Source organism: Rhincodon typus, chromosome 19, assembly GCF_021869965.1.
Source record: "Rhincodon typus isolate 14 chromosome 19, sRhiTyp1.1, whole genome shotgun sequence".
NCBI classification, from domain to species: domain Eukaryota; kingdom Metazoa; phylum Chordata; class Chondrichthyes; order Orectolobiformes; family Rhincodontidae; genus Rhincodon; species Rhincodon typus.
Window position 1 is genome coordinate 53,304,720 of NC_063350.1, and position 24,997 is coordinate 53,329,716.

General features: G+C 40.6%; 1 protein-coding gene across 7 annotated transcripts in view; it reads right to left on the bottom strand.

Annotated features, from left to right (window-relative positions):
* pcif1 (phosphorylated CTD interacting factor 1) overlaps positions 1–24,997 on the bottom strand; it is a 150,421-nt gene that overhangs the window by 869 nt on the left and 124,555 nt on the right. For 3 of the 7 annotated variants that reach the window (XM_048608098.1, XM_048608099.1, XM_048608100.1), the window contains 3 exons: positions 23,405–23,498; positions 6,133–6,308; positions 1–5,342 (listed from right to left, as the gene is read on the bottom strand). The exon at positions 1–5,342 is cut by the window's left edge and continues 869 nt beyond it. In XM_048608098.1, the coding sequence (XP_048464055.1) occupies positions 5,108–5,342; positions 6,133–6,308; positions 23,405–23,498 (505 nt within the window). In that variant the 3' untranslated portion in view covers positions 1–5,107. Of the gene's footprint in view, positions 5,343–6,132; positions 6,309–9,955; positions 12,797–22,446; positions 22,481–23,404; positions 23,499–24,997 lie in introns of those variants that run through there. The other 4 variants (XR_007264153.1, XR_007264154.1, XM_048608101.1 and 1 more) reach the window with 4 other exon arrangements.

Here is a 24,997-nt window from a genome sequence, read left to right on the forward strand (position 1 = left end):
ATCACTGTCTCACTCCAGGAGTGGGAGATCCCAATCACTGTCTCACTGCAGGACTGGGAGATCCCAATCACTGTCTCACTCCAGGACTGGGAGATCCCAATCACTGCCTCACTCCAGGATTGCGAGATCCCAATCACTGTGTTCACACTGCCTCACTGCAGTACTGTGTGATCCCAATCAGCCTGCCCAACCTCAGGGTCAGAGAACACATAAGTGCAAAGGCTCAGTTCAGCCTCAGGTCTGCACTATCCCTATTTCGATGCATGCTCAATAATAAGTGCGATTCTGAGATACACAAAAACATTGAGATATATGCCGTCAGTGCAAGGTTATGGTCATTACAACTTCAGAAATGTTCTGGGGCTGTATCCCTTTTCGAACTTCAAATAAAACCAGAAACAATTCGAAGACAAAACACAACAACATCTGCGCAAAGTAAAGGTCTTGGTAAGCGGGCAATGTAGTTCATCAATAACCCAAAAAAGAATCTAGAATTATCCAAACACCCGCACATCCTGAGCCAAACCAGTGAGGGCCAGAAGATAGCAAGAATCTGGAATTGCTGACAAGACAAAGTTAGGTGGAAAAGTAAGCTGCAATGAGATAGACAAGTTGGATGATTGGGTAAAAACATGGCAGATGGAATATAATGGGTGGAGCAGAAGGAATGTGATATTGTCAAATTTGGAAAGAGAATTGGAAAATACAATTTTCATTGAATGATGAGATGCTAGTAAAGTCTTGTATTCGGATGAAGAAATGCACTTGTAGAGCTATCACAGAAAGTTAAGTGAAGACAAAAAGAGCAGAAGAGACCAAAAACACAGTAAGGTAAGCAAAAAGAACACAGCAAGGCTGGGAGAGATTTCGAACAGAGTAATTGCAGAAGAGACTTGAAACACAGTGAGACTTCAAAACACAATGAAAGGAGTGAGACTCAAGAACATGGTGAGAGCAGTGAAAACTAAGAACACACTGACAGCAGTGAGACTTGAAGTTCAAGGGCATTCTAGAACTCGGTGAGAGCAATGGAGACTCAGGAACAGTGAGAACAATAGAGGCTCAGGAACGATGAGAGTGTGAAGATTTAGGCCCAGGGAGAGTGGAGACTCGACCAGAGTGGGAGCAGCAGAAATAGTAAGAACATTGGAGAACTGAGAACAGTGACAGCAGGAGAGACTCTAGAACACAGTAAGTGTGGAAGAAGACTTGAGAACACAGCAAGCACAGTAGTGAAAACACAGTGAGAAGAGTGGAAATTCAAAATTACAGTGAGAGTAGCACCAAGAACACTGATTACAGTGGGCACTTGAGAACACAATGAGAGCAGTGGAAACTCAAGACTACAGTCAGAGCAATGGAGACTTGGAACACAGTGAGAGCAGTTGTGAGAAAGCAGCAAGAAGAGGGGAACCCCAAGAACACAACAGAAATACTAGAGACTCAGGAACACCACAAGAGCAGCAGAGACTACAGAACGCAATGAGAATAATGGAAACTCAAGACTACTGAGAGCAGTGAAGACTTGAGAATTCAGTGAGAAAAGCAAAGACCCAAGAACACTGTGAAAGCAATAAAAGCTGAAGACTTCTGTCTGTGCAGTCAAGATTCAAGAATGTATCAGGGATAAATCACAGTGATGTCATTAAACATGGATTGAGTCAGGGCATGTAATCATAAACTTTTAATTTAGTTTAAATTGAAAGGGATGATGGCATGTTGGTATTCAGAAGAACATGTACATAAATGTCAACAGGTAAACACAGCAAGAAATTAGGAAAGTAAATGGTATGTAATCCCTCAATACTAAATAATTGGACTGTTAATGTGAAGAAGACTTACTGCAATTACATGAGACCACACCTTGACTACTATGTACTTGAGGGTCTCCTTGGAGACAATGTAATGTTTACTATATTGATTCCAGACATGAAGAGATTGTCTTATAAGGAAAAAAAATTAGTAGAAAGGGATTTGATGCTCAGGAGTTTATCAGAAAAGGTGATCACATCGAAACGTAATTCTTAAAGAGCTTGAGAGGATAATTGCTGAAAGGAGGTTTCTCCTGGTGAGGAGTCTAAAACTAGTGGCCACTATTACCAAATTAGCTTAGATGGAGTTTATGTATGAATTTGGATTTCAAAATTGTTGGAGTTTCTAATGATGTATTTGGCATCCTGGGGGAAGTTCAATGATGGAAACTCCCATTTGAGGACACAATAAGGCCTAGAAAGTCAACAGGTTGAGATATCCGAAGTAAGTGCTGGAATCTGTTAGAGATATGATGAAACAAACAAAGTGATTCAGCTACTGTGGTGTGCCAGTAACCAGAAGTGATGTGCAGGAAGATAATTATGGAGTAAGTGCACACAAATGAGCAGAAGACTACATAAAGACTAGAATGGTGAGTACAAGAAGCCTTTTGAACAGTGCCCAATGCACTGTCTATGGAAGAAGTCACTGACATCACAGAAAGAGATAATCATTGGAAAAAATGAACAAACTTAAGAGACAACAGACTGGAAGGAAAATGTTTAAAAAGTCAGAAAGAAAGCAAACAAAGTGGAAAAAGAAGATTTTCTGGGTTATAATGTGCATGTTTAGATATATACACATACATGTATCTATAGGGTTGGGTTTTAAGGAAGGCTGTGATTGCTGCAACGTTCTCAAACATTGGACCATGCGTTAAATGGTTTAAGATAGAATAACTAGTGTGAGGGTGGGATGAGGTCCTTAAGCAACTACTGGTCACACTCAAGCACCTCAACAGGCCCAAGGATGGGCAGAGTCCTTGGTGTAAAGTTTCAGACAGGTAAGTGAGTGGGTAATTGGTGGAAAGGTACCTGCTGGGTTTAAGAAGACCCTCCTCCCGTAAAGCTACATTAGGGGAGTGTAAACTCCAGTTCACAGAGTCTAAAAGAGAACTTCCTACATCTTTGGGGATTTTCACCTTTACATCGAACAGCAAAGCAAGGAAAGTAACAAGAAATCATAGCTACTCCAGGCAGGGCACCAGCAGAATGAATGAAGACTGGGTTTTTGTTTAGATTGAGTGGAACTGCAGGGCACACATCATGTGGAATGTGCTTCACAAATGATTTTAAGGGTGTCACTTCAGATCCAGACAGAAGGAGTTTGTTATCAAAACCCTAAACTACTTTCTGAGGAATTTGTGGTTGTTTTCTCAATAGAATGAAAAATAATCAAAGGGTTTCTTTTTATAGTTATAGGACAGTCAATGAACCAATGGTTGATGGAGCAACAGGGTGACAGGGTAAGGGATTAATCTCAGGCAAAACAATGGAGATTCTGTTATAAAATTACTGAACCACAGTTTAAGCTAACAGATTGGATGCATGTTGAGACTGAGTGTCATATTCTATTACTTAAGAAAAACTAAGCTGTAAACTCAATGCAAAATACTGCGAATGCTGGAAATCTGAAAAGAATGCAAATACTCAGCAAGTCAAGCAGCATCTATGGGGAAAGGAGCAGAGTTAACGTTTCAGGTTTGTGACCCTTCATTGGTTAATACATTTTCCAGTTCTGACAAAGGGCCACAGATCTGAAGCATTAACTCTTTTTCTCTCTCAGCAAATGCTGCCTGAACTGCTGAGCATTTCCAGCATTTTGTATATATAGTATTCTTTTAACTCCTCATCATCAATTCTGACACTCCCTTTTGGCAGATACATTAACAAACATTAACCACAAGCACACTCAGACCTTCATTTTGCACAGTTGCTGTTTTAAAGCTTTGTAATAAGAAGCTGCTTATCAAACTTGTGAGGTTCTGTGGACTCTGTAAATTAGAAATAAGCTCAATATAATGTTGTGAACTGGTAAACGGTCGAGAAATTGCTTGGTTTACAGCCTTGCTCAGATCAACCAGATCTCCATGTTTGACAGCAAGAGATCGGTGTTCAGTGTGCACCACAACAGTGAGCCATTACTGACAATGCTGAGTCTAGCACCACATGCGGTACCTCCTGAACTGAGCACTGTGAGCAATCAGTGCTGCACTACCATTTTGACAACAGCTTCTCTTCGCAGTCTGCAGATGTGGCAAAAATCAAAAACCAAAACTCCTGGTAATCTAGCCTTGCAAGTATGGGCACACAATGCCTTTCTCTCTCAGTTGCATTTTTTCACAGGGCAACTTATTGAGCTATACTTTCCATGTGGAGCAACCCTGTATTTAACACTTTTCTGGCTGGCCTAGCTGAGAACAGTACTGAATTCTAGTTATTTTATAATGATCACTGAAAGCTCATTGCTGGCAGAGGGATTCCATTTAGTCCAATCCAATGCCTGGTCTTCACAGGTTGCTGCACAGTTAAGAGACCTTATTATTTAAACCATCAATGAAACTAACCATGTAGACAAGAATCCAGGTGCTTAACAAACCCTAAACCTGACCGAAGAGAGCTCAGAAGGAGCCCATGCCCCCTACCCTCCACAGACAGTTCACCTCTGTTATCTCAAGTCCCTGCTCTTTTCCTGTAACATTCAATATTTCCCTTCTGAAGGTCATCCAACACCCCTGTGCCAGAAAAGGGTTAAATGCAACGGCTGCAATGGACGCTGTACATTCAAATGTTCAGTGTGTTAAGCTACCATTGAACAATTCGGAGATACAGTCTACACAGGTCAACAAGAAGCAACACCAATCAATTCCTATCCATCGGTTTGTACACTTACACTTAATTCTTTGCATTGAAAAGAAATTCCTGCATTAAAATGGAAAATGTCTGCAGCCACTATTCGCAAAGTTTAAAAAAATATTAGGCAGAATTGCATAATCTCAAAAAAATAAGAAAGCTGATAAAACTGACATGGTATTCTGTTACGAAATATTTCCATAGAATATATTACAGACATATTCTGCTTCTCTCCCCTAAACACTTCAGTAAAAGAAAAACAACAAACAGAAACATTAAGAACCCAGAATTCTGAGTCTGTTTTGAAAGACACTGTACATTATATACATTTTCTTGCTGGTGACAACAATGGTTTGCAGCTTGTATTGAGTCCACCTATTTAAAACCACACACTACTAACTGCGCCGTGCTGCCTCTAACTTGCAAACACGCTTAGTCTCAGTTCAGTGACGCACAGTGTTGCTGCTTTGGTCCCGACCCTGTTCCTGGTCTTTCTCGCCAGCTGACGATGAGGAGGATGAGGATGAGGAGGAGGATGAAGATGACTTTCCTGTCAGTTTATAGGCTGCCATTAGCTGCTGGACCCGATCAGGCGCGGGCTCCCATTTTGCAAAGCCAGCATCATTCTGCAGGAAGATGAGAGCTGTAGAATGCACAGCTTTATAGTAGATATCCTCCCTGCAAATGAACAAAATATGGTGTGAGCTCTCACCTCAAATCAGCTTCTTCATAATAAACAGTCTCCCCTCTGTAACTACCCGCTACTGCATGGCTCACCACTACTTCTGTCTCAGCCCCTAACTATGACTCACCCAAACCAATGACACACCCTCCCAGCCAGTAACACAACCTCCCACCCTTTGACATACCCCACCCTGTGATACACCCTCCTAACCAGGAACACATCCTCCCACCCACTGACAGACCCTCCCACCCAGTGACTTCCCCCACCTATCGAATGACATACTTTCCCTCCCAGTGACACACCCGCCGATCCAGTGACTTCCTCCACCCAGTGACACACCCTCCCACCCAATGTCATTCCCTCTCATCCAGTGACTTCCCCCACCCAGTGACACACCCTCCCACCCAGAGACACACCTCCCACCCAGAGACACACCCTCCGATCCAGTGACTTCCTCCACCCAGTGACACACCCTCCCACCCAATGTCATTCCCTCTCATCCAGTGACTTCCCCCACCCAGTGACACACCCTCCCACCCAGAGACACACCTCCCCCCCCAATGCCACACCCTCCCACCCAGAGACACACCCTCCCACCCAGTGACACATCCTCCCACCCAGTGACTTCCCCACTCCGTGAAACAGCTCCAGACACCACGATGCCACTGCCTCTGTGACTCTCCATCCTCAGCCCACAGAAGATCAATGCAGTTTATAAATCAGACATATATACATCCTGAGCTTATCAGATAGGCCATGACGTGGTGACGTGGTAACTCTTACTTTTTGCAGATGTGCTGTGATCCACTCCTGTACTCATGCTCATAGGCTGGCACTATGATTTGGTGTCGTTTAAACTTGCTCTCCTCCATCCGAACCAGAGCTGGTGTTGGAGGGTTCCTCCATTCAGGAATGAACACTATGAATGAAAGTGGCTCACTTGAGTTTCCCAATAGTTCCTGTTTGAAGACAAATCCACACATCTAGGTCAATAGAGGTCACCGAATATCAGACCTTTCAACAATAGGACAAGTTTAGTGCCTTTTTCAATAACCTCAACCTCTCAAACCCACCCTCACACCAGACCCACCAACCCCCCAAACTACCTTCACAACAGACCCCACCAACTCTGGGAGAAATATTTTTCCTCATCACCCCTCCAATCTTTCTATCAATCTCTTTAAATTTATGCAGGGCTAATATTGAGCTCACTGCTGAAGTAAATATGCTCTTCCCACTCACTTTATCCAAACGTTTCACAATTTTGTGCAATACAATCAAATCACCCCTCAGCCTTCTCAGTTCCAAGGAGAACAACCCCAGACCATTCAACTGTTCCTCACAGCTGCATTGCTCCAGTCCTGGAAACATCCTTGTAAATTTTCTCTGTACCCAGGCAACAGTAACGATTTATACAATTCCAGCATTACCTCCCTGTTTTTATATTTACAATCTTGGCTAAGAAAGCAAAGAATTCTAAACAAATAAGAACAAAGTACTGTCAGTGCTGGAAATCTGAAACACACTTATAAAGTGCTGGAGAAACTCAGCAGATCTAGTAGCAATTGTAGACAGAAAACAGAGTTAACGTTTCAACTCCCCAGACTGTGTCCAACAAAGGATTACTAAACTCAAAACATTCACTCTGTTTGCTCTCTACAGATGCTGCCAGGCTTGCTGTGTTTCTCCAGAACGCTGTTTTTGTTAAATAATTCCGTATACCTTCTTAACTACTATAACCAACCTATCCAGCTACTTTCTGTGATCTGTGAACATTCAATACCCTAGATGTCTTGGTATTCTTCCATTAGTCAAGGTTTCATTTGCCTTGTTTGATGTCCGCAAAGTCATTACCTCCAACTTCTTAGGTCAAATTCCATTTCGAACCACCTAACCAGTTCACTGACATCTTCCTGCAGCCTACAGCTATTCCTCTCAATATCAATCATGCAGCCAATGTTTTGTGTCAACCACAAGCCTTTTGATCATGCTTCATGTTTTAATCTATACTATTAATATACATCACACAAAGGAGGAGACCTAGTACTGACCCCTGCGCAATGCCAGTAGGTACAGTCTTCCAGTTGCAATAACAACTGGTAACCATTACCCTTTCCTGCTGCTGAGCCGATTTAATATACAGCTTCCTCTGGATCCCGTGGATGTTTTTTTAAATCCAGGCTGCCATGTGGGACCTGGGTACTGTATCTTCTCACCGTTACCGTGCATATCATCCTTTTTCAGATAATATTCTAATTCCCTCTTGAATGCCTCAATGGAACCCTGCCTCCATCGTAATCTCAAGCAGTGAATTCCAGATCCCAATCACACAATACATAAACGACTTTCTCCTTGTGTCTCCTAATTTTGCCAATAAGCTTAAATCTACGTCTTTTGATTCTTGATCCCTCCATCAATAGGAACTTTTTCCCCAAAAATTCTGCCTAGACCCCTCAGGATTTTGAACACATATATCAAATTTCCACTCAACCTTCTATTCTCCAGGGAAAACAGACCAAACTTCTCCAATCTACCCATGTAGGTGAAGTTCCTCATCCCTGGAACAATTCCTGTCAACCTCTCTCATGCCTTCACATCTGTGCTAAAGTGTGTTGTGGAACTGGACACAGTATTTCAGATGAGACTGAATTAGTATTTAAACATGATTTTCATAATCTCTGTCTTTTACTCTGAGGCTCTATTAATAAATCTTAGGATACTATATGCTTTGTCTCTATTCATATTCTCCATCTATTCACATCCTCATCATATCTCTCAACATCAGCTACTCATCTTGTCATCCACTCGAACAGAAATCCTTCAAAACTAAATCCACAACTCTACAGCCTGCACAGTGTAATGCAAAGCTAACAGCTCCACTTACTGCTACCCTTTTATGAATGTTTTGTCTCGGTAAATAATTTGAAAACTTCTGATATTTTGACACAAAGTTACTTATTTCCTAAAGAAACAAGTTCAACTTTCTAAAATCTCACAAATTTAATTCCTCGTCTGAAAAAATGTCTTTTTCCTCAAGCTATGTCACGTGTATTGTGCAGCGGTTAGGTGGTAGTATCACGGGACAAGAAAACCAAGCAACAACTGACTCTGGAGCCCATGAAGTCTGCTGGCATTAACTTGAAAATGGGCAAGGAAACTGATTATCAACTACCCACCACCACTCCTCCGCCCACCCCTCAATCCATGAATCAGTACTCCTTCATTATGGACTTCACATGGGAGAAGCATGACGGTTAAGCATTGCAGAAAGTGCATCTGCAACAAGACAGAATCTCTACCCATGACATTTATTAGCATTATGATCACTGAATCCCCACTACCTGTATCCTTGAGGTTACCATTGACTAGAAACTGAAATAACGGCACTGTTGGTACAACTCCTTTTTTATTCATTCACGGGATGTGGGCATCGCTGGCTAGACCTGCATTTATTGCCCATCCCTAATTGTTCAGAGGGTGGTCTGCTACATTGTTGTGGGTCTGGAGCCACATGTAGGCTAGACCAGGTAAGGACAACAGTTATCTTCCCTAAAGGGAATATGTGAACCTGATGGGTTTTTCCACCAACTGGCAATGGTTTCATGATTATCATTAGACTCTTAATTCCGGATTTTTTTTATTGGATTCAAATTCCACCATCTGCCATGGCAGGATTTGAAGTCAGATCCCCAGAACATTACCTGGGTCTCTGGATTAATAGTCTAGAGATAAAACCATTAGACCACTGCCTCCTCTACATCACACGGTTTGATGCTGAGCTGCTTTCTTTGAAGTGGTTCAAGAAAGCAGCTCAGCATCACCTTCTCAAGAAGCAATTTGGGACAGGAAATGAATGTTGGTCTAGCCAATGATACCCACATCCTGTAAATTAATAAATAAAAACCATCTACACTACAGTTTGATCAACACTTTATGAAGTAACAAAGCACTCCATTCTTATTTGTACCAAACCCATCCACATAGCAGATTTATTGACTGACTATCCTGCAAGGAATTTCAGTCAATTTATCTCTCAGATTTATTGACTGACTATCCTGCAAGGAATTTCAGTCAATTTATCTCTCAATTCAACTTAGCATGAAGTTAAATCTGGAGAACACACAGGTTTCTATTGGACAATGAATGGATTAAAGACAGCCTAATGAGTAATCCCACATCTTGAATGATGTTGTCATTTTGATCTATAGCTCAGCCTGGACACAGACAGCCAGTGAAGGGGTCAGGAAATTAGATTTTGGCTCCTTGTCCAATTAAGAAGAAGAACCACCTCTAACTTCCAGTAACTAATGGAAATGGATGTCTGTCAGTAAAAAGAGCTCTCTCTCTCCAAGTTTGGAACCAACTAATTTCAGCAGTAAAGTAAGATTAGTTTGTTCACAGGGATGGAGTGGTTTGCTTTGTTATTTTATATGTTCTGAGGAATTTTCAAAACTATGTTGAAATTCACTGTAAATGTTACCCTGTTTGTTCATGTTACCTGTGAAATCAAGCAGCTTGTTGGAAAAAAAAGTCAGCATCCCAGAGGTTCTTAACAACCTTGATTCCAAGATATTTCTTAGCTTTAACTCAAAACTGGTCTGCTTACCGCCCTTATCTCTGGCATTAGTCAGGATGTAATCAGAGGATCCTCTATGTCAAAATGGATTAGAGTCAGTTGACGTTGACTGTGTTGCATACGAGAAAGGATCTTCAGGATGCATGGAAAAAGGGGCCTTTCACCATCCAAAGAGACAAAGCAGAGGTACAGACTGTAATCTTTCCTCCATCTGGATGAGTGGAACATCCTGGTTGCTAGGTGACAGGGAAGAAATAGCAATCGCCAACAGAAGACAATCACTAGTCATCTGCTTTGTCTTCTGAATTGTATGTTCGTGATGTATAAAGGTTGGTGAAAATCGCCAACATGGACTTCAGGATAAGTGGTAAGAGGTAATGTTCAAAACAGATTCATAATAAAAATTTATGAATTACTTCACAATCTAAGAATGCAGTGTGTGATATGGTACTTCATCAGTAGGTGGCCCTGTCCACTGCAAGTAACAAGTTCAATGATAATACTGAACGACACATAAGGGTTTCCAGCACTTGTCTGAGATCTAACTTCAGTCTTCTTCAGATTGATGATGGTACCTTAGATAGTGTAAATATATTGGTGATTGTTATGTCTCCAACTTTCACATTGGCTATACAGATTTTATCGGATGACCAGAGTGATGGCTATCTGCGTTCCATATCGATTAAGAATAAGGGCTGCTGCTCTATAAATATAAACCGTTTCTAAGCATCTTCAAAAAGGTCTCCTTAAAATATACCCAAATTACAGGCCAGCCATCTCATTTCCTGTCGAAAATCAGAGCTGACCTTTGCTTGAAATCCTTTGTCTTCGGCTAGTGAGCCACATCTTGCTTCAGGCTTTTTAGTGCAATCAGGGATTACCTGCTGCCAGTTCCATGTCACAAGCATGATGCCTGCTTATGCCAGTTGAGATGGCACATTATTTCAGATTAGTCTTTAGGAATTCCTTTTATCTTTTGAATGGACTTTCACAAAGCATTTACAACCTTCACCTTCTTGGGTATTATTGCATCATCACATATTTGGACTAAGTGACCAGCCCACCATGGCTGTGAATTTACTATCACTATCTCTCTGTTTGGCATATTTAATCTTCCTCAATGTTTGTAATTCTGGACTGCGATCTAATTTTCACCGCCTTTCTGAGGTAAAGGTGACTGACTTTGAGTTTGTTGATAGCTTGTGCTCTAACTACTGCAAATATGTAGCAAAATACCAAATGATTGCCTTCTAGACCTTAACTTCTGTTGTCAATTTAATAGTCCTTTAATTGCATTACCACACACGAAACTGTCCATTGACACTACTGGATGTAATAAAAATCTATGCACCACTTCATAATCTAAGAATGCAGTGTTTGATATGGTGCTTCATCGGTAGGTGACCCTGTCCACGACAGGTAGCATGTTCAATGGTAATATTGAATGGCATATAAGGTTTTCCAGCACACTTGTCTGAGATCTAACTTCTGCCTTCTTCAGATTGATGATGTACCAAATTTCTTACAATTATCTAGAAAAGACTTGAAGGCCCTTTTTTGTGTGGGTGCCCACTGCGCAATCATTTGGTCCTAAGCAATTATTTTCAGAAAAATGAGTTTTTGATGATAGATGGTAGAAGTAAACAATCACTCCTTTATCTAGCTTGCTCCTGGCATAAGCAAGCATTGAAGCAAACCAGGTAGGATAGAGGCTTAACTCTGTTTAACTCCATTGCAGACAGGAAAGAGGGTGGAGACTTCACCACCTTCCATGATCATCACAGAACTTTTGGGTCATCAGGTTAACCTGTTCAAGTCAGCCAACGTTGACCAGCAGGCAGACCAAAGGTCCTCCCTGCTGACTGTTTCAAATGTCTTTGTAAGATCAGCAAAGACATAGCATAGGTCCAATGATTTGTTTGCAAACTTCCCTTGAAGTTGTCTCGCTGTGAAGATCATACCAGTATTTTCTTTGCCTTTCCAAAATTCACACTTGCTGTCAGGCAATAATTTCTTGGCTAGATGCTTGATGTTCAAAAAGATCCTAGCAAATATTTTCCCTGCAATGACAAGGAAATTTTTCAATGATTTTTACAAAAATACCTACTGCTCTTGTGTTTGAATAAATGGATAACCCACGATTTATTTTTGCTTGCCAACTGCAAATAATCCAAGATTGAGCTGGTCAGTGCCCTCCTGCTTGATATGTCTCAGCAATGGAACTAGGTACCACTGATGGGTTTTTACTGCTTTAGTGATCTCAAGCAAAAAGAGCTTTTACAGAAACATACATTACTGACAGACTTGATTTATGATTTTATTTTCTTTGCAGGATGTGTGATTAAGAAAGCTCTTAAAATGATTAGTCCAAATATCCAAACTGTAGCTATGTCAGTTAATATGGTTTAGCCAGCAACGCTAATGAGGAGAGTGGTGCCATCAGTCAGGAGGCTGCAGATGGTTTGCAACATCTTATAGAACCATTCCATATCACATGTGTCAACAATCATCTGGATGTCCTCAGCTTTTTGTGAGCTCATTGTGCTTATTGTTCTTCATAACTTTCTTTGCCTTTGATGCCACATCTTTCAACCATGCTTGATGAAGGCTCTACGTTCCACAGAGTAATTCATGGTCTCCGTGTTGCTCTAATTAAGTCAGTCGCAGTGTTTTCTGGTTTTTGCTTCTGAGGTCTCAACTAACTCCACAGGTGTCCCTAAAGTTTCATTTCAACATCACTAGAAGCCGTTTTGACAACACTGAGATGATTTTTCAGAGATCCACAGAAATGATCTCGCACTCCAGTTTAGCAGCATTTAATCTGGTAGTCAGTCCATTTTTTTCATCCTATAGTCTTCAAAACAGCTCCATCTAGAGTGCAAGTACGAGCAAATGAGTCTGTACATCATCCAAATCTTGACTGCTCTTGTGAATCAAGCCATAATCTTAGACTACTTATTGGTCTACCAAAGGGATGAAATCAGGTGCCATTATTAGTTTATTAAATTATTTTATTTGATATATTATATGATTGCAGTTATGGTATTAGGAGATAACTTTACATCATAGAAAACCAAAGCATCAACCCACAATGCAAATTAAAAAGTGCAAAGAACATCTTAACTATGTACAGCAACTCGAATGTTATTATTCAGTCCAGTTTCTAATTCCTAAATCCACACTATAATATTTTATAGTATTGGTGCATCATTTTGCAGTTACGTTACTGGCCTATGATTTAGAAATTGTGTTCGGATAGCAAACAGTTGTTCTATTTGCAACATCATTTTGTGGTTTCTCCATTTGCATATAGCTATATACCTTGATATGTAACTTTGGTTATTGTTTCAATTTATGCATCTGGGATTGAGTTATAATGGGCTTCACACAGTATGTTGAGGGAGGGTTGGTGTGCTGTCTCAGATAGCCGCATAGAAGTTCAAATTGTGTGCTTTTTTAAATTAATTCATGGGATGAGGGCATCACTGGCTAGGGCAGCATTTATTGCCCATCTCTAATTGCCCAGAGGCAGTTAAGGGTCAACCACATTGCTGTGGGTCTTAGGTCACATGTAGGCCAGACCAGGTAAGACCTAACCATGATGTTAAGAAATCTGAGGACCTCAAAGAGGATTGATAGATACATGGGCTGTACTGTTTAGTAATTTGAGACATTTTGTATTTCACTCCAAATTCTGCGGCTAAATCGGATTCTCACCTCTTGCTTCTTCCTATTACATAGACCAATGTACAATGTAAACATCCAGTGGGAGTACATGTAACTATTCTCAAGGAGTTGTACAAGTTTGAAAATTGATTGGGTTACTGAAAATGAAACAGACATAGAAGAGATGCTGAAAGGGTAAGTGCTTTTATGATCACAATGGTGCTAAGTAGGTTTGACTGTAAAACTGACTGCTTAAATAAATATTTTATATTTGCTTTCTAAGGTGAAACATGACAAGTGGAGCTAAAAATAATTCAAACGTTAAGGAACAGTATTTGCTCATAGAGACATTAAAATTCCCACATTATGGGCACAGCAATAAGTGTGAATGTCTCAATCTACCAGAAAACAAGCATCTGTCCTAAAGGATGACCTTAGTCATTATTTCCATTTTGGTTAAATAATTGTTAAATCATTTATTCAAAACTAAAAATTTCCAATGGTGACTTGATAAGTGTGGATTTTTTTGAAATCACTGTTCATAGGTATTATTACACCCCTCTGAAGCAGGTGGGACCTGAACCTGGGCCTTCTGGCTCAAGGATAGGGACACTATCACTACACCACAAGAGCCCTTTCAAGCGTGGGTAGAACACATTTAAATACACCTGAAAAACTTGAGTGTGAAAACTATCCCTTTCATGTAGAAGAGGTTATTCTGCTTAACTAAGAACCTGCTAATTATTTCTATGATCCAGTTAGTAAAAACATCACTCTTGTGTTTATCATTGGAGGTGAATATTGGAGGTGTTGACAATAGAATGGAACTGTTTGTTAATAATGGGAGACAGGCAGCTGAGCTACAACATTGGATGCAGTTGGAGCTGGGTGGGAGCAGGAGCTGTAGCTTCTACATGCTTTGTGTGGGGAAGAAACTCTTAATTAGACAACCTTGCACATTCTTGTCCCCTCCAACTAGGTTGATGAACAATCCTTTCCATCACTTTTTACAATTCTTAGCATTTCCAGTTTAAAAGAACATGAAAGAATCCCTTAGCCCCTTCTACACATTCCCAGATTCATTAAGATAATCCTTTGAATACCCACTTCTGGAAGGAAGAACACACCAGAAGCACATAAGAAGAAGTCAGTCTCATACTGTGCACGTATTCTGTTAAGTAAAATGGCTGGATAAATCCAGGGTTTTTTTTTGTATTCATTCATGGGATGAGGGCATCGCTGGCTAGGCCAGCATTTATTGCCCATCCCTAATTGAGGTTGAGAAACAACTATATTGCTGTGGATCTGGATTCACATGTAGACCAGGCCAGATAAGGACAGCAGTTTCCTTCCCTAAAGGACATTAGTGAACCAGGTGGGTTTTTTTCCAGACAATTGACAATGGTTTCATGGTTATCATTAGACTTTTAATTCCACATTTTCATTGAATTCAAATTCCACCATCTGCCTCGACGGAATTTGAACCCGGAACATTAGCCGGGTCTCTGGATTAACAGTCCAGCAATAATACCACGAGGCCCATCGCCTCCCATTTAAACTGAAGAATGTGCCATCATGGGAAATTGAAGTGAGCAATGATTAAATTGTTTTACATATGAATGAATAGGTTAAAGTACAAGGACGGGGCTGATATAAAACAGAAGGTGGTGGAGAAACTCAGTATGCCTGGCAACATCTGTGGAGAGAGAAACTGCATTAAATTTTCAAGTGCAGTATGAATCTTTTTTGGGAGGGGGCTGATTATGCAGTGATACGCCGCATCTTTGTGCACAAATCCCTGGTGGTCTAGCCATTTCCTATGCTCGTGATTTCCTCCAACCAGACAACCCTGTAAGATATCTGGTGTCTAACTGTGGCCTCTCACACATCTCCATTTTCTCTCAACTACCATGGACCTAAATTTTAGAATTTCTTCCCTTCATCTTTCTGCATCTCTATTTACCTTGAAGCTGTTCCTTTGCTTTTGGTCATCTGTCTTAATTACTCCTTATGCAGCTTGCTGTTTAATGCTATCTAATAATGCTCCTGCAAAGTACCTTTGGCTGTTTTACTTCCTTAACAGTGCTATCTCAATACTGTGAATGTTAATTTGAATATGATGATGAAATTAACAGCAAACTGCATGGACTGCCTGACTTTCCATTAAATGAAAAAGCATGATTTGTATTTATAAAACATTTTTCGTATCATAGGACACCTCAAGGGATTCACTGCCAGTAAAATATTTTGAAATATAATCACTGGGGTACTGTAGGAAATTCTTTTCCAATAATAGAATAATGGATAGGCTGAAGTATTAAATTCCTTGCACAATGGTCAGTACTGAGATCATTCGCTTGCACCATAGTAGCTGTAAAATAGCAAATTTGGCTATCATAGTCTAGATCAAGGGGGCATAACTTTCAAATTAGAGCTAGGTCATTCAAACATGACATCAGCAGGCACTTCTACACACAAAGGGTAGTGGAAATTTACAACATTCTTCATAAAGCAGCTGTTGAGGCTGGAGATCAATTGAATGTTTTAAACTGATACATTTGTGTTTGGGTAAGGTACTAAGGGTTATGGAGCTAAGTGAGTAGATACAGATCAGTCACAAGCCAACTTCAAAGCAGAAAACAGGCACAAGGGGCTGAATATTTTCAGCATTCAGAAAATTAAAAGGAATAGGTTATTGTCAAAATTTGTCACTGAAATATAACGGGTTAGGTCAGTCCTCTTTTTATGATTTTAAATGAAGACAAGTGATTTAATCTTTGATAATTTCAGGGACAATGATTAGGGTCCAGACCCTCTGCCACTACCATCTTCCTCAATCACTTAACTCTGTCGACAGATCTCTTATGTAGCACTCATTCTCTGTCTCAAATTAGTAAGTTTTTTGGGCAGCAGAAATAATAATCTGCAATACCTGACAACGCTGAGCCAGTTTTCACAGTTCTGAAATGGGATCAAATGGAGATGGAAAGGCAAAGAGCTGACTGCCAGCAAGATTGTTGGAAATCCTGCGTCCATTTCCCGCCAGTGCCATTTTGCATTGCACAAGAAAGGGTCAGGGATGAAGACACCCCATTTACTCAAAATAACGACCTACTTAACATCACTGCGGGCTCACTACCAACCAACCCAGGCTAAGGTCTTTCATTGTCACAAGGTAGCCAGACTTTAGCAGCTGTCTGGTTTTATAACAATTGGAGGCTAGAACAGTTTAAAGTAAATGAAACCGTATTGCATCTTTGACAGTTCACCACTAAATGGGGTAGAACAAGTTGTATCTATGTTCATCACAGTGAGTTATGACAGTGCAGCAATTGGGAAATGTAGCTACCCATAAAACTAATGGCAACTGATGCGCAGAGAAGTAAATGACCAACATTATAAACATGGAAAAGATTTCCAATTAGTTAAAAAAAGTTCATCAAATGGATGAAAAGGTAGGATATGATTCACACTAATACGAAATAATGCGTAAATGTTTTTATTTCCTCATAACTTTGACGCTTTAACCTCAGGTATTTGCTCAGGATAGCAGTTTATTTAATTGGGAGGTTTATGGACACTAGGCTATAATCCAATTGTATAATCATTTTAGAAGTGACTGACTCTATTTACACAATTGAATGAAAAGTCTGTTTGCTTACTGAGGAGTTTTATGGACTCCAGGCTGCAAGCCAACTTCCTCATCATTTTATAGATGCTGAACTCTTTTCCACAGTCTATTTATTTGGAGGGTTTTATACATTATTTAACTACTTCAACTTGTTTGATAGTACTTGCAAGCTCTGTTCACAAAGCTGATAATGGTTGACAAGACGAGGGTAGGGGAATGGAGTAATGGGTATGAAGTGGTGAGGGTAAGTGAGGTGAGCATATAAGATAGGTATTTCAATGTGATTTATTGTGACTTTCAGCAGATGCTGGGAGTTGGGTAAATAAGACCAGAATCAATTCCTATTGGGTGAAAAAGTTAGAAAAATCAAGTTTTAATCTTCTTAAAAATCTGATTTTGTTTGTGTTTCACATTCAACTGTAATTTATTGGTTAATGCTAAATTACATCCAATTTAAGTAGGGATATACGCGCTCTCTAACTGAGGGCACTTGACAGTAATATAATTAAAGTACCTAGCTTAAACTGCTTTTATGTACTGGGATTGAACTAACTCAGAGCATGTAAGTAGAGGCATCGCAGTACAACTTACCACTGTGACTTTAAGTAGAGTGCAGTGGGTTGGGAAAGTAAATACTCCTTTGATGTTTCTAACTTTTTTACCCAATAGGAATTGATTCTTGTCTCGCTATAAGGGAAGAAGTTTGGTGAGTATCTGGCCACTGATTGAGGTCTGTTCTATTCCTAAGATTGAAAATAGTATGGCAATTGGTGGCAAGGTTAAGAAAACATATAAAAAAGGAAAACATATACTTAAAGAAAATAATTAGGCAGTTAATTAAAATATATTAAGTCTAGCAAGAGAATGGATGTGACACAGTTGCAGCATGTGGGAACTCCATAAGGTCAGTGTGATTCAGAGCAAATATGTGTGCAGTAAATGTTAGTGACTTGAGTCACTGAGCTGGAGTTCAAGCTACAGACATTTTGACACATCAGGGAGGGTGTAAGTTACCCAGATATTCAGCACCAGGAGGTGGTCACACCCTTACAATAAGGTTTTCTGGTTTGATCAATCATCAGACACAGACTTGTGTAAGTCCAGCTTAGGCATGAAAAGGTATCCAGAGACAGAGCCTCAGCCTTTGGAACTGTCAAACATTTTGAAATTTTTTCAGCTTACCTGGATGACAGTTAGGGCCGCAGGACTGAGCTGACTCATGATGGCACCATAGTACAGAAAGCCATTTAAGTAGGGATCAAAAACAAACATAGTCATCACAGGGGACAGTATAATGGGGTGGACTGACATAGTTCTCCGCACAGTCCCGACAGCTGGATTGCCTGTCCAGTGCAAGGGTTCAGGACATTCGCTAAGGGCTGGAGAGGAGCCTACAATGGGAGAGGGTGGATCTAGTTGTTGTGGTCCATGTAAGTACCAACAACATAGGCAAGATAAGGAAAGAGGTTCTGTATTAGCAGTATGAGAACCTAGGCACAACATTTGAAAGTAGAATCTTAAAAGTAAGAATCTTGGGATTATTATCTGAGCCATGTATAAACTGGCATGCAATAAATAAGATTAAAGAGGTGACTAGTATGGTAGAAAGTGAGTTCTGGTTCATGGGGCACTGGCACCAATTCTAGTGTACCAATGGGATGGTCTACATCTGAATTGTGCTTGGGCTGAGGCTCTAGCAAGCTGCATACCTAGGGAAGTTGAGAAGGTTTTAAACTAAATAATAGGGCAAGGCATCAAATTTGGGAAGATGTGGCATATCAATGTCTAGAGACAAAGCAAAAGACAAAAGTATTAGTATTGGAAATTATAAGCAGGCTGTGACAGAGATAGAAAGTACAAAACTAAGAGTAAATCAACAGAAGTTTAGTGGTTACAAAACTAATAAAAGAATGAAACGAAAGGCTCTGTTTCTGAATGCATGTGGCAAAACATGCATGCAGCGAAACAAAATAGATGAAATGATAGTGTAAATAGAAATAAATAAGTATGATCTGATAACCATTACAGAGAGATGACTGCAGATGAAATGAATTGGAGCTTGAATTTAGAGTGGTCCATGACTTTAAGAAGGACAGAAGGCTATGAGAAGGTGGTGTGATGGCTCCATTAATTCGTTATTAATATATTAGCCCAATAGAGAGTGACGACCTCAGTTCAGGAAACCAAGATACAGAAACATTTTGAGTACAGGTGAAAAACAATAAAAGGCCAGAAGTCACACATGACATGGGGTACAGGTCTCCTGACAGTTAGGATGTAGTATAAAAGAAGAAATAATCAGAGCTTGTCAGAAAGATATGATAATAATCCTGGGGGATTTACTATATATTTAGCCTAGAGCAGGCTAGTCTATATTTGATATTGTATAATTAATTAATGACCATATAGGTAGCAGCTGTCATAATGTGACTGAGTTCTACATTCAATTTGAGGGAAAGAAGTGTGTGTCCAAGACAAATATTTTAAGCTTAAGTAAAAGCAATTCAGCAGGCATGAAAGTGCAGCTGACTCAAGTGAGCCAACTAGTTAGGTTAAGGGATATATCAACAGGGATATAGTGGCAGACTTCTAAGTGGATATTTCAGAAGACCAGAGAATAGATAAATTCCAACAAAAAAAGAAAAATTCCAAGTGGACCCACTCTGTGACTAAAGAAATTAAACATAGTATCAAATTTAAAGAAAAAGTATACAATTGCACAAAGGTGAGTGGTAAGTCCCCTTACTGGACAGCATATTTTAAAAAATGACTGAAAGATTAATAAGAAGTGAAAAAATAGAAAATGGGAGAAAGTTTGATAGAAATATAAAAACAAATTGTAAGAGCTTCTATAGATATTTTAAAAGAGTTAACAATGTAAGCATTGGTCCTGCAGACAGAGTCTGGGGAATTAAGGAGATGGCAGATGAATTGAAGATATTTTGCCTCAGTCTTACTATAATAGATTCAAGTAACATCCTAGATACATGTAGAAATTAGGAGCAGGAAGGGAGTGAGGAACCAAGAAAACTAAAATCACCAAGGAAGTAGTACTGAGTAAATTGTTGGAACTGCATGCTAACAAGTTCATGGGTCCTGATAGGTTTCATCTTAGGGCAATAAGCGGCTAGTAAGATAGTTGATGCATTGGATTTAATTTTCAAAAATTCCTAGATTCATGGAAATTTTGATTACATTGGAAAACAGTAAATATAACTATTTTATTCAAAAAGGGCAGGACACAGAAAAGAGGAAACCTCAGGCCAATTAGCTTAATATCTTTCATAGGAAAGATGTTAGAAGCCATTATTAAAGACGTGATAGCAGGACATTTGAAATAATTCAAGACAATCAGACAGTTAACATGGTTTTGTGAAAGGGAAATCATGTGTAACCCATTTATTAGAGTTATTTGCAGACATAACATGTGTGATGGATGTACAACATCTAGATTACAAGAACGTATTTGATAAGGTACCATGCTAAAGATCATTGCACAAAATAAAAGCTCAAGCTGTAGCGGGTAACATATTGGCATGGACAGAAGATTGGCTGGCTTTCTGGGATAAACATAACTGGGACATTTTCTGATTGGCAAGATGTAACGAGTTGGTGTGGTCACAGGGATCAATGCAGGGTCCTCAACTTTTCACAATTTACATAAATGAATATAGATAAAGGTATCAAGATTACTAATTTCGTTGATGACATGAATGTTGATAGGAAAGTAAGTTCTAAAGAGGATGTAAGGAGCTACAAAGGGTCATGGATAAGGTTGAGTGAACGAGTGTCATGTGGGATAATGTGAAGAAGTCCAATTAGGCAGGAAGAATGAAGAATAAACATATTATCTAAATAGCGAGAGCACTGAGATAAAGAGGGATCTGGATGTCCTAAAAATTAATTGCAAACAGCTAGTTTTTAGATATAGCAAGTAATTTCAAAAGCTGATACATTATTATTTATTGTGAGAGGTGTAGAATACAAAAGTAGAGAGGTTACGCTTCAGTTATACAGGGCATTAATGAGATAACTAGAGTGCAGCATACATTATTGGCTCTCCGTACTGTATATATGTTGGAAGCAATCCAGAGAAGGTTTGCTGACCTGGAATGGGAAGTTGCCTTATGAGAAAAGGTGGGACACCCAGATGAGTTTAGAAGATTAAGAGGGACCTTGACAGGTAGAAATCAAAAGGATGCTTACTTTTGGGGGAAAAATCAAGAACTAGGGGTCACGGAATGAGGCGAAATCTTTTTCTCACAGGGTGTTGTGGACAATTCCTCAAAATGCAGTAGAAGCAAAGTCCTTGAATGTTTTTAAGGCAGAGGTAGATAGATTCTTGATAAGCAAAGAGGGTAAGAAGGTTATTGGGATTAAGCAGGAATATAATCTTAATGAATGACAGCACAGGCTCGAGAAGTTAAGGAGTTCTTAATTTGTACGTTCCTTTGTTAGTGTTAGGCATTGGGGTTGAGATTATGAATGAGTGTACGGCTTGTAGAGGTAGGGAAGTATGAGTGAACTGAGTGAAGGTAAGGGGAGGAATAGTGAGGAGATTTGTTTAAATTGATCAGAAGGCCTTCTGAGCACAGGTCAACCTCGCCTCTGACTCCATTGGAAGTAATGGGCCCGTGTTTTCTGAAAAAGAAACCAGGCCTTTTAAGCTGCTATTCTGGCTAGCCCATGCTTGTTGCCTTCAGTGGTGGTCCTGTTCCTTGCCAATTAAGGTTATAGCAGCTAGAAAACCCTGTTTACCGTCAGCCTGGTGACAGATGATTGATTGCAATAGCGGGATTGTTCTCACTTTGATTTCCACCTCTGAAATGAAAAAAGGGTCCCTATGTCCAGAATATCCAACTTCTCAAGGCCACCTCACCAGCTACTTTCTCTCTCATTTCTCCAGCGCCAGTCTGGATCCCTGAGGTCCATGCAAGACTGCAGCTGCAGAAAGCGGAAGAGAATGCATTGGCATGGCATCAGCATGCCGACTGGCACGTGCAGACCCTCACAGCAGCTGCACAACTATGCAGCTTAGAGGAAACGTTACTCACAAGAGTCACATCAGTCATATCAAGCAATTCCAGAAGAGTGAGTGGCATGATAATCAATTATAGTCAGTGCAAACCTATAGTAATCAGACACTTCATGACGTATACATAAAAATTGATGCCATTTTCAAAATACTAAAATTTTTACTGTAATTTTTAAAATATGATCTCACCTGAAAATGTTGAGTAGTCTCTTTCCAGAAAGCGCTTCAATGTTGATAAGTGTACAGTCAGGTACACAAATTCAAAGATTTCATGTAGAGTATAAAATGGGTGGCTTAAGTTAAAAATGGCAAGCAAGGAATAAACACTTGGAGTGGTCACTGACAGTGCACTGATGATTTAAGTCATAATTCCCATTCCCGTCCCACTTCAAACAGAACATCTTGATTCTTCACATTGGCACAGAGATGTACAACAAAGAGGGTCTTAGCCTAAGTACACCAAGTGCATGATAGGCTTTATGCCTTGGGTTCCAATCCACATCGAAGGCTTCCAATTCAGTCTTCAATTATTTAGAACATAGTTATTTGGGTTGTTAGGGCTGGGCAGAAGTTGGGACCATCCACTTAAGTTGAGGAATCAAGGAATTAGGTTGAATTTGAATGCTTTATCATTCTCCCTCTGTGGCCTTTCTGGAATAACATTCCAGAGGTGCTAATGAGGGCTGATTTCTTTCAATATGGCATCCGGCATAATACCGGACAACAAGATCAAAGCAGAGGATTCTGAGCTAAGAGTTTGGAATCTCCTAGAATTAACCTGACTGTATTACAGTGGATAGAGAGGGATTTTCAACAGAGATTTTCTCAGTTGACAACCAATGAATTCAGTAATTGGGGCAACTATGATTGATCCTGATGACCTCTCCTCATCCAAAATATGTTTTCATTGTACGATAAAACCTGTCTAAAGGCTAGATTTCACACTGAATATAATAAAATACTCTCATCATAATATGACCTCCAAATAGGAATGATTACTTTTGTTGAGTGATGCCATCAGACATGGGGCCATACAACTTGCTATCAAAGTTCTAGTTCCTTTAAACAGAACATTTTATCTGAGTGATACAGCCTTGGCCTGCATTGGTCTGTTTTGACAGTGCAGGTTAACACCTCAGACCCTCACCTCCATGTGTGTGACCATAGAGTCCATCAGCTCTTCACCAAACGGAGGGTTTGCTTCAAAGGAGCCGCTGACCGGTGAGAAAGTCAAGAATGAGCTGTAAAGGAGAAAACAAGTGGCAGCTTTCACACTGTTCAGCATCAGGTCTACAGCCAGGTGTACACAAAAGGCACAATACACAGAGGACATGGTGCTTCACACTGTGAAACAATAAAAACATATTCACACAGACCACAAACAATCATCTTCAGAAACCAAAGTGTTCTAACATATGCAGCTCAAATTCAGTGATCTGACCCTCACCCACAAAATAAACTCAGGGATTTGGCCGCTTCCTACAGCTGTGTCTGAAGTGTATTTTACTGATTATGAACAATTTCTCACATTACAAAATGATCCTTTATTCCTCATTTCCTGCAAACCACTAAACAGAATCACCTGTGCATTAATATTACATTTTTCATCCTTGTACTCAAATCCTTCCAATGGCTTCAATCCTCCCTATGTCTATAATCTCTTTCAATTCTAAAACCACCTGAGTATTCTACAATTCTTCAATTCTGACCTTGAGAGCAACTTCCTTCACCCTTCCACTGGCAGCCATATTTGTAGGTGCAAGGGCTCAAACTCTCTTCCAAAATCTCCATTTCTTTCTGTCACTCAGAACAATTGCAAAGCAGGTAAATATAACTGCAAGGAGCTGTTCCTTTAATCACAGGTTGATTCTCTCCAGCATTTAGTTCTGATAGGCTCACAGTGGGGTTCAACAGTGAGTCTGTCAGCACCACACGTGGGAGAGAAAGTGTTCGACTGAAGGAGCAGCAAACGGGGAATATAAGCAATTTTAATTCAGCCTGAGTCCTGGAGCCGAGCTGGTGAGTCTACAGGACGGGGACTGGGAGGGTGAGAGGGAGATACTGGCTTGTAGAGGAAGGGAATGAAAATCAGGAGGCCATCACGGGGTTGGGAGGAAGTTCAGAGTTGGATGGACTACTGGCGTGATGAGCATTGGGTAAGCCATCAGGAAGGGGCAAATGCGATCTGTTGGGAGGAGGAGAGAGTTGGGAAAGTCATCAGGAGTGGAATGAGTGATTGGTGAACGATTGTTGGTTGGACGGTTGGGGAGGAGAGCTTGGTGGTGACGGGAGTTGGGTGGGCCATCAGCAGCTGTGAGAGTAGGATGGGTTGTTGGAGGGAGGAAGAGAGTCAGACTTGCTGTTAGCAGGGGGTGTGGGCTGGTGAGTGTCTGGTGGGTTGGTGGGAAATGAAATGGTGACTGGCTGGGGATGTGGGTGGATGGGTGAGTGAAGGACAGGCAGGCTGGGTGGGTGAGAGAGTAAGGGACTGTAGGCTATGTGGGTGGGTGGGTGAGGGATTGGCAGGCTGGGTGGGTGAGGGAATGGCAGGCTGGGTGGGTGAGTGAGACTGGGAGGCTGGGTGGGTGAGTGAGGGACTGGCAGGCTGGGTGGGTGAGATACTGGCAGGCTGGGTGCGTGAGGGACTGGCAGGCTGGGTGGGTGAGTGAGGGACTGGCAGGCTGGGTGGATGAGGGACTGGCAGGCTGGGTGGGTGAGGGGCTAATAGGCTGGTTGGGTG